The sequence below is a fragment of the Camponotus vicinus genome, unplaced genomic scaffold, assembly GCF_025532165.1.
Source record: "Camponotus vicinus isolate PSW18456_S1 unplaced genomic scaffold, iyCamVici1.0 SCAF_14, whole genome shotgun sequence".
Classification (NCBI taxonomy): Eukaryota; Metazoa; Arthropoda; class Insecta; order Hymenoptera; family Formicidae; genus Camponotus; species Camponotus vicinus.
The window spans coordinates 2,773,332-2,785,034 of NW_028141950.1; the positions used below are offsets into that span (position 1 = coordinate 2,773,332).

Consider the following 11,703-nt stretch of genomic DNA (forward strand, 5'->3'; position numbering starts at 1 on the left):
ATTCATAGTCCGTTCTTATATTTAAGATCGTCTTAAGAACCCATTCAACCAATCAAATAGCTGCAATGCGGTCATTGATTGGTTGAATGGGTTCTTAAGACGATCTTAAATATAAGAACGGACTATGAATACCGGCCATGATATTCTTCTTATTCTTCGTCTTTATGGTTGAAATATGATACTGCGTTGAAAAAGAAAAGGAAAAATACAGACTTTAGATGGAAATTTCCATAAAGGAAAAGAAATACAGTGTTTAAAGTAAGTATATACGATTGTTATCGTGATGAATTATTTTCAGAAATTAACAAAGAAACCGTGTCCAAGTTTTTATCTCGTAACGAACTTTTCATCAAACTTCATATTTTGTTAAGATTAATGGATTTTAATAATAAAATTAAAGTTGTGGACATAATTTTCGAATAAATCTTTACCTTATTGGTTAAAAATAATATAAAAATATAAAGGTAAAAGTTTATTTTTTGTTTTGTTGTACACATTATTGTTCCTCGTTATAATTTTATTTAATTAGGAAAAATATTTTGTGTGTTAACAATATAATCAAAATGAAAATATTAAGAGAAAAGTATAAGGAAAGATTTTTTTAAGTTCTGCTATACTTATTTCATATTAAATTTTCATCATTTCTCTACTAAAAAAACTTGTACAAATTTTTCATATAATATGATAATTCCAGACTCTAGATTTATTTAGCCAATTGATATTCCATCAATATCTCTAAACATATATCCAAATATACTATATTATAAACATTGAAAGACTAGTAGACAGAAAGATTAATGATTGAAATTGAAAGACTAAGATTTTATTTTCAAATTGTCGACTATGTACTAAAAGTTAACAATTTTTTGTTTCATATTTTTGTTAGTATCTCATCTTTAGTAATTAATTTTATATTAATAATGGCATTGCAGTAAAGTGTGGTATTACATAATTCACAAAAAACTGAATTTCCAAAATGGAACCAGATCTTTTAGTCTCCTGTCCTTACAATCCTGCACATCGCATTCGTCAATACAAATTTATGAGTCATGTAGCTAAATGCAAAAAAACTGCTAAGACAGAAAACAAAGTAGAGTGTCCATTGGATAAAAGTCATATAGTAGATCGTGACCAGCTTAGGGTATGTATACAAACATAAATTGTAAGCCTTTATTATTTACCTATTTATTTACTCTATATCTATTTATATTCAAAATATTTAATATATATTCCTGAAAAATCTTCCTGTTTCTTTTCTTACATTAATATTATTATATTTCATATTTTTTAATATTGTAGAAACATATCGAAACATGTCCAAGTCTTGGAAATTTAATAAATGTGGATACTGGACATGTTACACAAGAAAACGACATAATTATAGATACATATAGATCAACTGAAAATTGGGAAGAGGTATAAAACATAGCAATAATTAGTTTATATAAAAGTTATTACTTTAAATGAATTAAAACATATGTATAATAGGAACCAGAGGTTCCATCTTATGATCCAATGGAAGCATCAGCAAATAAACAAGTGATACGGTGTGTACCTGGATTATCAAAATCAGAGAAGAAGAAATTTAGAGATAGCGAAAGAATGCGTATAGCAAATCTTAAGGGAGCGTTTAATACTGCAAGAACAACATCATTAACAAGAGATGATACAGTAAGCTACATTTCCAAAAAAGATATTGAATGTATAGCTAAATAAACAACATAATTATAATGTTATTAATTAATGTATTAATTATAATTATACATATATTTATGTTTTTTTTGTTTTTGCTGTAATTTTTTAGGTACAAGAACCGCCAGTACGTCCTCCATGTATTACTCCTGCAACATTATATGATGGAGAAACTACGCAAGATGATTTTGATAGAAGTCAGTTAAATGATAATTTTCATACAAGTACTCAATCTGAATCCACTGATGAATTTCAAAATTTATTCTATAAAACATTGTATGATAAATTAGCTCCTGAATGCAATGACACTAATCAACAATTGGAATATTCTCTGTATAGTAATGATATGGTAATACATATTATGTTTTTTATAACATATAAATATATACCATATAAATTATATCATATAAATATTTATACCATATAAATATTTTATAACATATAAATATTTACATATTTTTTATAACATAAATATTTTTTATAAATATTTGCTTGAACTTATATGTAAAATAATATTATAAGTATATATTCAAATTAGTAATCTCTTTGAACTTTAATTTATTTATTAATATTCTTATTTATTTTAAAATAATATTATATAATATATAATAATATGCTTATTTATTTTTATTTAAATCAATACATTTGCAGGGAGCATGTGCACAAGATTATTCTCAGCACACCAATGAAGAAAAGAAAAACTTGTCATTTTTTAATCAAAATCATGAAGGAGAAATTAAAAAATCTCAGTTAAATGAAACTTTTGAAATATCCAATATCAATAACTTAAAAAAAGAAAAAGATGAAACCGTTATTGAAAATACTTCTAGAGCATCTGAACGAATCACTGATAAAATGTTGGCTCTATTAAAGAGTAACTCTGATGTGAAAAAGGTAGATTCTATAAAGGACATAAAAAAGATCAATCAACATGAAGAGTCAGATGAGAGGGAATTAAAATGCGATGATGTTTTTAAGAAATTCAATGATCGATTAGCTTATTTGACAGATATTCAGAACGCTGTCGCTGAAGAGAGTGCGCAATTACTCAAACAATTGAAAGAGCTTAAACTGCGTGAAGAATCTCTTTAAAAAAATAAAACTTTTCTCATACGCTATGTACAATCTTACACATTCAATATTATGTTAGTAACTTGAACAGAATGAACAAATGTTCTATATTTTTTTACTTCAATAAATAATAAATTCATAAAATTAACTAAATATTTTTAAAGAAAAAAGTAGTTATTTAGTTTGTTCATGATATTGTAGAGATATTTACGAAAATATGTATTTGATTTACTAATAATTCATTAATCAACTATAAGTGTAAATAAATATGTGTCATATTTGAAGCTTATAACAAATATATATAATAAATATATATAATAAATATATCTTTACAATGCTATCTTGCATATTATTGAAATCCTCAAATTTAGAGAATAAACCTTTTTCTTGCATCAAAAAAATTTCATATGGATTAAACGTAAAGGAAAAGAAATGAACGAAGCTACAAAGAAAATGACAAAATTAGAGAAAAGTATATTAAGTTGATTTTTTAATGGCTATCTTTATATAATTTTAGAAAAAAGTATGAAAATGTGTTTATTAAAAAAAAAAAGAATTTCTCTTGTATTATTTCATATTTATATATCGATTCTAATTATTGCCGCGAGTTTTATCGATTTTGAATAGTCACTCTCGAATATAAACGAAGAGTCGAGAGTTTCACAAATATATATCTGTTACCAATCATTCTTCACTTGAGGTGTCAAACTCGCGGCACTTTCTCGAAGTTTTCTTTAAGTAATAAATATCTTAAAAACATAAAAGTCTTCGCAAAATGGTAAGTGAATAAATTTCGCTATAATTCATCTATTCAGCTTTGAAGTCATATTTGCACCTTCAATACTCAGTCGTTCATAGGTTATACGGGAAATGCACTGTCATCGAATCTAATATTTATTGTAATTTTAGAATATTAGTAAATTTCATTGATTGCCGTAACTATATTTAATATATCGTAAGATTCTTATGATCGAATCAATATGTTTTATTCAAAATTCTGAAATTTAATAAAGTACGAAAAAAACATGTATTACTCTTTTAAAATTTAATTTAAGAGAATTTTTTATAATTCGCAACAGTTTTATAATCTTATTTCGAATTTATTCGTTTATTTCATGGTAAAATAGAAATATAAATTTTAATAAATCAATTCAAATTTCAATTGTCATTTCTTTTAGTTGACACGTAATATGTTAATTATATATTTATTATATTACAGGCACGTAGATACGATACGCGTACTACGATATTTTCACCAGAGGGAAGACTTTATCAAGTCGAATATGCTATGGAAGCTATAAGTCATGCTGGTACTTGTTTGGGTATATTAGCAAACGATGGTATTCTATTAGTAGCTGAGAAACGGAACACCAACAAGTTGTTGGACGAAGTTTTCTTCTCAGAAAAGATCTACAAGCTGAATGATGACATAGTTTGTTCAGTGGCTGGCATTACTTCGGATGCAAATGTGTTAACAAATGAGTTACGTCTCATTGCACAGAGATATCTTCTTCAGTATGGGGAAGCTATACCTTGTGAACAACTTGTCTCATGGTTATGCGACGTTAAACAGGCATATACTCAGTATGGTGGAAAGAGACCCTTTGGTGTATCTATTTTATACATGGGATGGGATAAACACTATGGCTATCAGTTGTATCAATCAGATCCTAGTGGAAATTATGGTGGATGGAAGGCGACGTGTATCGGGAATAATTCGGCAGCAGCAGTCTCGTCATTGAAACAGGAATATAAAGAGGGTGAGACCACTCTAAAAGATGCGATGGCACTCGCTATTAAAGTGCTCTCTAAGACACTAGATATGACCAAACTCTCTGCTGAAAAAGGTAAATTTTTATTTATGAATTGACATAATTTTAAAGATCGATAAAATTGTAAATCTAATTTTGAATACTTTAAAATAACATCTGACAAAGTTATTAAAGTTTTTCTTTTTTATTTGCAGTGGAAATGGCGATATTAACACGCGAAAATGGTAAAACAAAAACGAAAATACTGCCAGCAAATGAAGTGGATACCTTAATCGCAGAGCACGATCGACTAGAAGCGTTGGCGGAACAAGCAAAGAAGGAAAAGCAGAAATCATAGAATTTTATAATAGATAAAAGAATAAGCATAAACTGTATTGTGATGACAAAGCTTATTATATCAAGAAGAAATTAATGTACACATACAATTTAAATCTTTATATTATATATTATAAATTATCTCCTTGCCACAGTGAATTAATTCTTATCAACTGTAAGAGCATCATTTTCATTATAAGACAATAGAGTGGATAAAAATTTTTCCATAAATACATGTGTTACATATTATATATATTCTCCTTCTCCACCACCAATTTCGTTCTAAGTATTTCTATGGTTTAACATATTTTTATTAAATAATGTGGACTTTTTAAAATATAAGTAAAATTAACAAAAGTTGATATATTAGTTTATTATATAGGTACAAGTCTCATACTACAAATATGGAACACATGTTTAGTCTTTTTAAAATTTCTCCTAAAATTTTTAACTTTTTATAATCAAATTTATTCTAAATATATATTAATATACAAGTGCTACAAAATAATTATAATTATAAAAAAATAGTTTTGATCAGTCTATTGTCCAAAAAAGGAGGAATACTTTCGTATTCTCGGCAAACAGGTCGGTTATATAATAAAAAAAATATGTGCAAAAGTACCTTGGAAAAATAAAATTTCGTAAAAATACGTAAGGGGAGGCCTTCAGAAATCATTAAAAAATTGAAAAAAAGTGCAAAAGTTATGTGTCGGATCATATCAGCCAGGCTGCCGATGCGGTCCCACTCCCGGGCGCGATCCCACTACTGCCCGCCACGGAGACTTTTGGCTGCTGGGTTTCCCCTCTGGCCCGGTTCGCCTCTCCTTAGCTAACCTGGTCACCCCGGACTCCTCCAGGGTACCCATATTGATGGCGAGCTTAGTGCGGACGCCCAGTCAACGTGAGCCCCGCACCAGCAGGTGCCCCCGACCTCAGACCCTCCTACATAACCAGCCTCCGAGTAGCCGGATTACAGGAGCCGCCACACTCCCAGCTGAAAGACTTGGTGTAAACGGCATATATAAGTTACCGAAAATATCGATTCGACATAAAAATACACCCTATAAAAATTATTTTCACATCAATAATTGTTGTTTTAGTATAAATATTGTAACGGGAGCTTGAGAATTTTAATAAATATGCAAATTAAAAAAATATAAACTCGTGTACAGTATAATGAGACAACACCACCTGGTGCATCTCGTTGAAAGTAAAATTTGATTCTGATAACAATTGTAGCTAATGGTAAAATATACGCAAAATTATTAATAATGTGATTCACACTTTACTCTAATCTAGAAAAAGCTCTTTTCCTTTTTATGTTGAATAAATATTGTCTTAATTAATAAAAAATCGGGAGAAGCAGTGATAAATCTTTGCTAACCGTGCATCGGTAAATCCTTATGGTTATCATGTGGATTTGAAGATAATTAAGAGCGCTGACTTTATCGAGCAAGCTTATTGTCAGTCTCATCTTTCGTGGTTGGTAGAAAATACCGAAGGTTATGTTAGGTCAGGCCGAGGCGGAGGAGGTGTCAAGTGATGTAAACCATGTCGATTTATTCGTGACAAGTGACGTGAAGGGATTCGATCGAAATATAACATGACAAAAGCACGTAACTTATATTGTTGATAATAATAATCTGCAGGGAGAGAGACGACTGTCTTTTACAATGGCTGATAATAATTTAGTAAAGGTTTTCGCAGCCGAGGACTTTAACCCAGAAAAATGTGAGTGTCACACACATACTTTGCTCGCGCGCGCGCAGGCTAAGAAATATAAAATTCTACTTTTCAATCTTACCTCTCGATTTTTCAATAAGTTTCTTAAATATGTAATAGGATTGAATGATTTGTTTTCAATCATAGGAGACTTGTCAGGAGATATTCAAAATTTATTTGAACTCGTGTCTTTAACATATCATATAAATGTTTATTGATTGATTAAATTTTTTATAAAGTTTAATATGGATTTTGAAATATACAAACGACGATAATAATCAGTTATATTTAGTTACTTGAGTCTTTTTGTTTATAGTTGTGAAGGAACTCAGCGCACAATGCATTGGTGCAGATGAACTGAGGCAACAGCGTGCAAAAATACAAGAACTGGCAAATAACACATCTGCTCAATTGAAAAGAAATGTATATCAAAATTATATGCAATTTATTGAGACTGCCAAGGAGATTTCACATCTGGAGAGTGAAATGTATCAATTGTCACAGCTTTTGAGTGAACAACGTGCTTTATTAAGCATGCTAGGATCTACCAGAACTGCAGGCGTTGTTTTTGAAGATTTGTCCGAATCACAGCAAGAGAATTCTGCTAATTCTGTATCTAAGGAAGAGGAACAAAAGCAAAAACTCATTCAATTGATTGAAAATGTTGAAGGGGCTCTGGTTAGTCATATCTAATAAGTGAAATGTATTACAAGTATAAGTTACAAATTGTCTTTTTCTTACAGAGTTTAGCTGAAACTCCAGGACGTATGTGCTTACACGAAGGTTCCCTGCTTGAGTTAGATCCCATCGAGGGAACACCATTAAAGAGAATTCACGCATATTTATTCAACGATGTTTTCATGGTTGCATCTTGGCTGGCAAATGGCGGCAGGCGCGGTCCGCCTAGATATAAAATGCAAGCGGTTTATAATCTTGAAAGCCTAGCGATTGTCAATGTGAGGGATCATGGTACAGTTAAACTGGCCTTCAAACTATTGGCGTTTTCTGATACAAGGGTATTTCAATGCCCCACAGCGACAAGTAAAGTTAGTGTGTTCAAAAACAATGATCTTAAAACAAAAAGTGGAATTGTTTGAATTTATTTATTTTGCAGAAAGAATGGTTAGATAAGTGCGAGCAAGCAAAAAGAGCAAAGCTAGTAGAGGAGAATTCGACTGATAACGCGCCGGATAACGATAAACATCCAAAAGAAAACAAAGCAGCACCGTCTCGTTCAATGTCTTTAGATTCCAATACATTAGGTGGGAGATACAAATGAGATTTACAGATATAAAGTTCTTGTATTTCAAACGAATCTTTTGACTTTTATCTTATTCATTTATGTTATCCTCCATCTGTTTATGGTTCATATCGGTTATCTTTTTTCTTTATATTTTACTCATCAAGCATTTTTACAATTATTTAAATTGTAAAGATTTCCATTTAAATTCTCATTAGGCATGGACGACGATGACGATTCGGAATATCACGAACCGCCTCCGGAGTGGGTGCTGGAAGTAGCCGAAGATCTGGATTCCTGCATAGCGCAACGTCATTTTGAGGAGGCTTACAGTTTACTAGAGAAAGCAAAAGTCTATCTGAAGGATGCTCAATCCATACCGTTACTGACGGAGATCCAGACGAAGATAAACGACAGAGGTCGGTCGTTGGTCAATGTACTAACCAAGGAACTAGAATTGAATGCCGAAGCAAAGTCGTTACAAGGAGGTGGTTTAAGAAGCGCGCGACGTACGGTCAAGCTCCTGATAAAGTTGAACAGGAGCGCGCAAGCATGCCATTTGTATCTACGATTATGTAGCGCGGTATTGAAGGCGCGATTGAAGAGGATCAAACGAGAAAGCACAACCATGGCTTATGTAAAGCAACTCAGCGCGATTGCCTTCAGCAATATAGTAGAAATAGCGAGAGAATTCTTAAAAACCTTTCCTCAATCTACAAATTGTACTTCCGGTAATTCAACATTGATAATGATATTAGTCAAAAATTAAGAGATTTAGATTAATTTATAAACTGCTTGTTGCTATTTAAGGTTTAATTGTATGGTGCAGTCAAGAAGTGAAACATTTAACGTCGCACTTGGCTGAGCAACTTTTTGTACCGCAAATCACTTTAAGTGTATTGGTTGAGTGCATTGTTGCTGTTCGAGGTCACTGTGATCAAGTGCGTATTCTTCAAGGATTAAACTAGAGATAGATATTTAAATGTATTTATGTATGTTAGATATATGTTTATGCACACGAATACATGTTTCAATATATATGAGTTTGTAATGATTCAATTTTCAGCTAACTCAGCTGGGCATGGACTTTCGTTATCAGTTAGATGGACAAATCAGATCTCCATTAGCCAAAGCCATTCAAGATGCAGGAGAGAGTTGCATCGATACGATGAAGCGTCATGTGGCAGAGGATACTTGGCGACCGACAAATCTGGAAACTAGTCAAAATCTCCAGAAACTATTATCAGAGCTCGACGAGCTTGGTATCGGCGTGCCGTCGTCATATGCAACAAATGACTGTTGGATACCGTTGACACACAACACATTAACCTTCTCTAAGATTTATATCAGTCTATTAGAAGATTGCCTCAGCGTAGCTATACCCGAGCTTATGTCTACGATAGATAACGCATTAGTATCCGTAATGCGAGTTGAAGTTCAACATTTGATTGTTTCGCTTACGGATCCAAAATTAAAACAAGAGGTAACACAATAGCGTTATTTCTATCAAGTTATTGTATTATAAATTGGTGTAATACTCGTCTAAATTGTCTGTACTAAATTTTATTTCTTTTCAGCGAAAATTAGTACAAAATAATGCAGCGTACGTACGAGACATTATTATCGCTCGAGGAATGGAATTGTACAAATCCGTGACAAATCAAAAATTCACAAAGCTGCTTACTCTGAAAGAACAAATTGTATTCGAATCCCCATCGCCTACAAAGCCGAAACCAGCTCCGAGAACATCAGTTCCTAAATACTCTACCACAGAATATCTTTAGCTAAAATAAAAATATCATCACTTGATTTATAGACGAGGGAAAAATGTCACAGGAACAAATGTTTGTATATGTATATCATACATACACTATATGTATGTAATGTATCGGATGATGTATTATATTGTACATATGAGATCGAGTTTCTTAGGTGTAGTAGATACACGTATCATAATGAGATGAAATAGAAGTGATTTGTTATTTCACTTCTAACATAGATATACATTAATTGTAATGCCATTGTAGAACTCGTAAGATGTTTGAACAAACAAGTAAACTCGGAAATTTAATAAAATAGATTACTATGTGCGCGACTTGTCTAGGAATGCATATAATCTGTAATAACATTGTAACATGTAATATGCTGTATTATTTACAATCAATTGGATATAGATAATTTATGTATACCTATAATTATTTATATAATAGCACTATTTTGTACTGTTGTCGCTGCAACTGCTAGTTTCTTTATTTGTTTCCAATTTCCTTTTTTTAGCACGTATGTCAGCTAGAGTTTGTTCTATACTTCTTTGGTCCTTTTTGTTTTCACTAGGAACTAGAAATTGACAAATTTTATTAATATGCGTTTGTATATGCAAGATGAGTCTTTCACACACACATACCTCTAAATCTTGTAACTTATATAAAACTTGAAATTTTGACTTACAAATCCAAACTATTAATTGTATATTATATATGTTTCATTTTTTAAAACTATACAATAATCATCAAATGATTTTTGTTTACAGTAAAGATCAAGTTAAAATTCGAATATCTACTACATACATTTGCATTTATATCATATTTATACTCACCACATCCATAACTACTATTGGCTTCTGTTTTTCTAGCAGCTTCAAGAGCAGCTTCCTTACCAATCAGATGTTGATATTTATCTTTGTAAAAGCTGTTGGGCACAAAATTCTCCTTTCGTTTTCTAGATTTCGCATATTCTGCTTCCTCTTTGGCTTTATTCTCTCTCTCTTTCTTTAACCTTTTTGCAACTTCCTCATTCCATTCTTCGCCTTTGCGTAATGTATTTAATTGATCCTCCGAAGGTGCATATTCCCTCTTAAAGATGATAATATGGCGGTCGACACCTTCCTCGCCAAAGGAATACGCCAAAACATTTGCCACTTCTGCTACATCATGACTAAGAGCCCAAAACAGAGAAATGTATGTAACATAGAATGCTCCACGAATATAACATGTGCCTCTAACATTTCAGGTGTAATCGCAAAACAATATATCTGTACTTACACGATGCTCCTGTGTATCTGGTCCATGGCAGAAAATTTGTGTTCTTTCATATTGTCATCCTGTAGGAACTTGTTAATTTCTTCTTCAATCTACGATATAGAGATAATATCGTGTTAAAAAACGAATCCGAATAATTAATCGAAAAATGTGAAAAAAAAAAGAAAGTAAAATAAAGGCTTTACCTTTTGCCGAAAGACTTTCAACTTTTCCGCCTCGGCCCTCTGACGTTTCTGATATTCCTCTTGCTGTTCTGCATAATCGAAATGAGCACATAAGCCAAGAAATTCTTAAAGCTTTTGACGAAACGGTTCGTTTGTCTTTTTGTAAATTGCGTATTTTTAGGTTAGGACTCAACTGACTTTTCATAAGCGCCTTCTGCTTGTCGTTCACCGACGGTGGCTTGTCCATGGATTTCAGAATGGAGCCCAATAAATCCATGGTTTCGACGATTCGTTCAGTCTTGTCGATATCAGGAAGGAAAGCTTGCGAACAAGTTGTCAGAACACCAAGCTCGTCGTATATAAACACAAGTACGTTCGGTCAAATCACACCCGAGCGAAAGTCAATTCGTTTTTTTTACAGTCACCTTCCCACGCACCAATTCCGAAATGTCCCTAGGCGTAGCGCTAGAGACATTTACGTTTCAATGAACGCGAAAGACACCTCGAAAGTTGGAACGTCGTTGATCGAAACGGGACGGATCTCGCGAAAAATATCTCCCTCGCGAAAAATATCCTTCGCCTCGCGCGCGATTTTATTCGCGCGGCCTCCCACCAGCCCTCGATCGGCGGATCTCGGCTCGAGTTGACTCGAGTCGATGTTTCGATCGCGGTAGTTCCGGTTGGTTCCG

At 32.3% G+C, this 11,703-nt stretch overlaps 4 protein-coding genes across 8 annotated transcripts; 3 read left to right on the forward strand and 1 right to left on the reverse strand.

Moving 5' to 3' along the window:
- The first annotated feature begins 123 nt into the window (after positions 1-123).
- On the forward strand, positions 124-3,101 carry LOC145965427 (uncharacterized). Of its 3 annotated transcripts, none has more exons than XM_083088963.1 (6): positions 124-258; positions 933-1,141; positions 1,300-1,416; positions 1,489-1,671; positions 1,805-2,041; positions 2,344-3,101. In XM_083088963.1, exons 2-6 carry the CDS (start codon positions 977-979, stop codon positions 2,782-2,784), a joined length of 1,143 nt encoding a protein of 380 aa, XP_082945089.1. In that variant the 5' UTR covers positions 124-258; positions 933-976; the 3' UTR covers positions 2,785-3,101. The 3 variants fall into 3 exon arrangements, with proteins under 3 accessions (XP_082945089.1, XP_082945091.1, XP_082945090.1); XM_083088965.1 differs by having other exon boundaries at positions 149-258; positions 987-1,141; XM_083088964.1 differs by lacking the exon at positions 124-258 and having other exon boundaries at positions 917-1,141.
- A 287-nt stretch (positions 3,102-3,388) lies between these two features.
- Positions 3,389-5,099, forward strand: Prosalpha3 (proteasome alpha3 subunit). Its single transcript, XM_083089528.1, has 3 exons — positions 3,389-3,541; positions 3,983-4,610; positions 4,730-5,099. Exons 1-3 carry the CDS (start codon positions 3,539-3,541, stop codon positions 4,870-4,872), a joined length of 774 nt encoding a protein of 257 aa, XP_082945654.1. The 5' UTR covers positions 3,389-3,538; the 3' UTR covers positions 4,873-5,099.
- Positions 5,100-6,346: 1,247 nt separating this feature from the next.
- On the forward strand, positions 6,347-10,049 carry Exo84 (exocyst complex component Exo84). Its single transcript, XM_083089522.1, has 8 exons — positions 6,347-6,581; positions 6,889-7,250; positions 7,316-7,618; positions 7,687-7,834; positions 8,031-8,543; positions 8,623-8,753; positions 8,879-9,295; positions 9,390-10,049. The coding sequence occupies exons 1-8, from the start codon at positions 6,524-6,526 to the stop codon at positions 9,594-9,596; spliced, it is 2,139 nt and encodes a 712-aa protein (XP_082945648.1). The 5' UTR covers positions 6,347-6,523; the 3' UTR covers positions 9,597-10,049.
- On the reverse strand, positions 9,360-11,686 carry LOC145965821 (sperm-associated antigen 7 homolog). Of its 3 annotated transcripts, none has more exons than XM_083089531.1 (6): positions 11,213-11,686; positions 11,036-11,103; positions 10,854-10,942; positions 10,409-10,746; positions 10,002-10,149; positions 9,360-9,596 (listed from the first exon to the last, which is right to left on the reverse strand). In XM_083089531.1, exons 1-5 carry the CDS (start codon positions 11,289-11,291, stop codon positions 10,025-10,027), a joined length of 699 nt encoding a protein of 232 aa, XP_082945657.1. In that variant the 5' UTR covers positions 11,292-11,686; the 3' UTR covers positions 9,360-9,596; positions 10,002-10,024. The 3 variants fall into 3 exon arrangements, with proteins under 3 accessions (XP_082945657.1, XP_082945656.1, XP_082945655.1); XM_083089530.1 differs by lacking the exon at positions 9,360-9,596 and adding an exon at positions 9,692-9,929; XM_083089529.1 differs by lacking the exon at positions 9,360-9,596 and having other exon boundaries at positions 9,692-10,149.
- Positions 11,687-11,703: the final 17 nt, after the last annotated feature.

Excerpts from the sequence above, each read along its gene's own strand:
- LOC145965427 (XM_083088963.1), top strand. The coding sequence starts at position 977 with ATGGAACCAGATCTTTTAGTCTCCTGTCCTTACAATCCTGCACATCGC. Across the intron at positions 1,417-1,488 it reads CAACTGAAAATTGGGAAGAG|GAACCAGAGGTTCCATCTTA; the intron begins GTATAAAACATA and ends TATGTATAATAG. Across the intron at positions 2,042-2,343 it reads CTCTGTATAGTAATGATATG|GGAGCATGTGCACAAGATTA; the intron begins GTAATACATATT and ends ATACATTTGCAG.
- Prosalpha3 (XM_083089528.1), top strand. Across the intron at positions 4,611-4,729 it reads CAAACTCTCTGCTGAAAAAG|TGGAAATGGCGATATTAACA; the intron begins GTAAATTTTTAT and ends TTTTATTTGCAG.
- Exo84 (XM_083089522.1), top strand. The coding sequence starts at position 6,524 with ATGGCTGATAATAATTTAGTAAAGGTTTTCGCAGCCGAGGACTTTAAC. Across the intron at positions 7,835-8,030 it reads TTTAGATTCCAATACATTAG|GCATGGACGACGATGACGAT; the intron begins GTGGGAGATACA and ends AATTCTCATTAG. Across the intron at positions 8,544-8,622 it reads ATCTACAAATTGTACTTCCG|GTTTAATTGTATGGTGCAGT; the intron begins GTAATTCAACAT and ends TTGCTATTTAAG.
- LOC145965821 (XM_083089531.1), bottom strand. The coding sequence starts at position 11,291 with ATGGATTTATTGGGCTCCATTCTGAAATCCATGGACAAGCCACCGTCG. Across the intron at positions 10,943-11,035 it reads TGAAAGTCTTTCGGCAAAAG|ATTGAAGAAGAAATTAACAA; the intron begins GTAAAGCCTTTA and ends TCTATATCGTAG. Across the intron at positions 10,747-10,853 it reads CAGATACACAGGAGCATCGT|TCATGATGTAGCAGAAGTGG; the intron begins GTAAGTACAGAT and ends TTGGGCTCTTAG.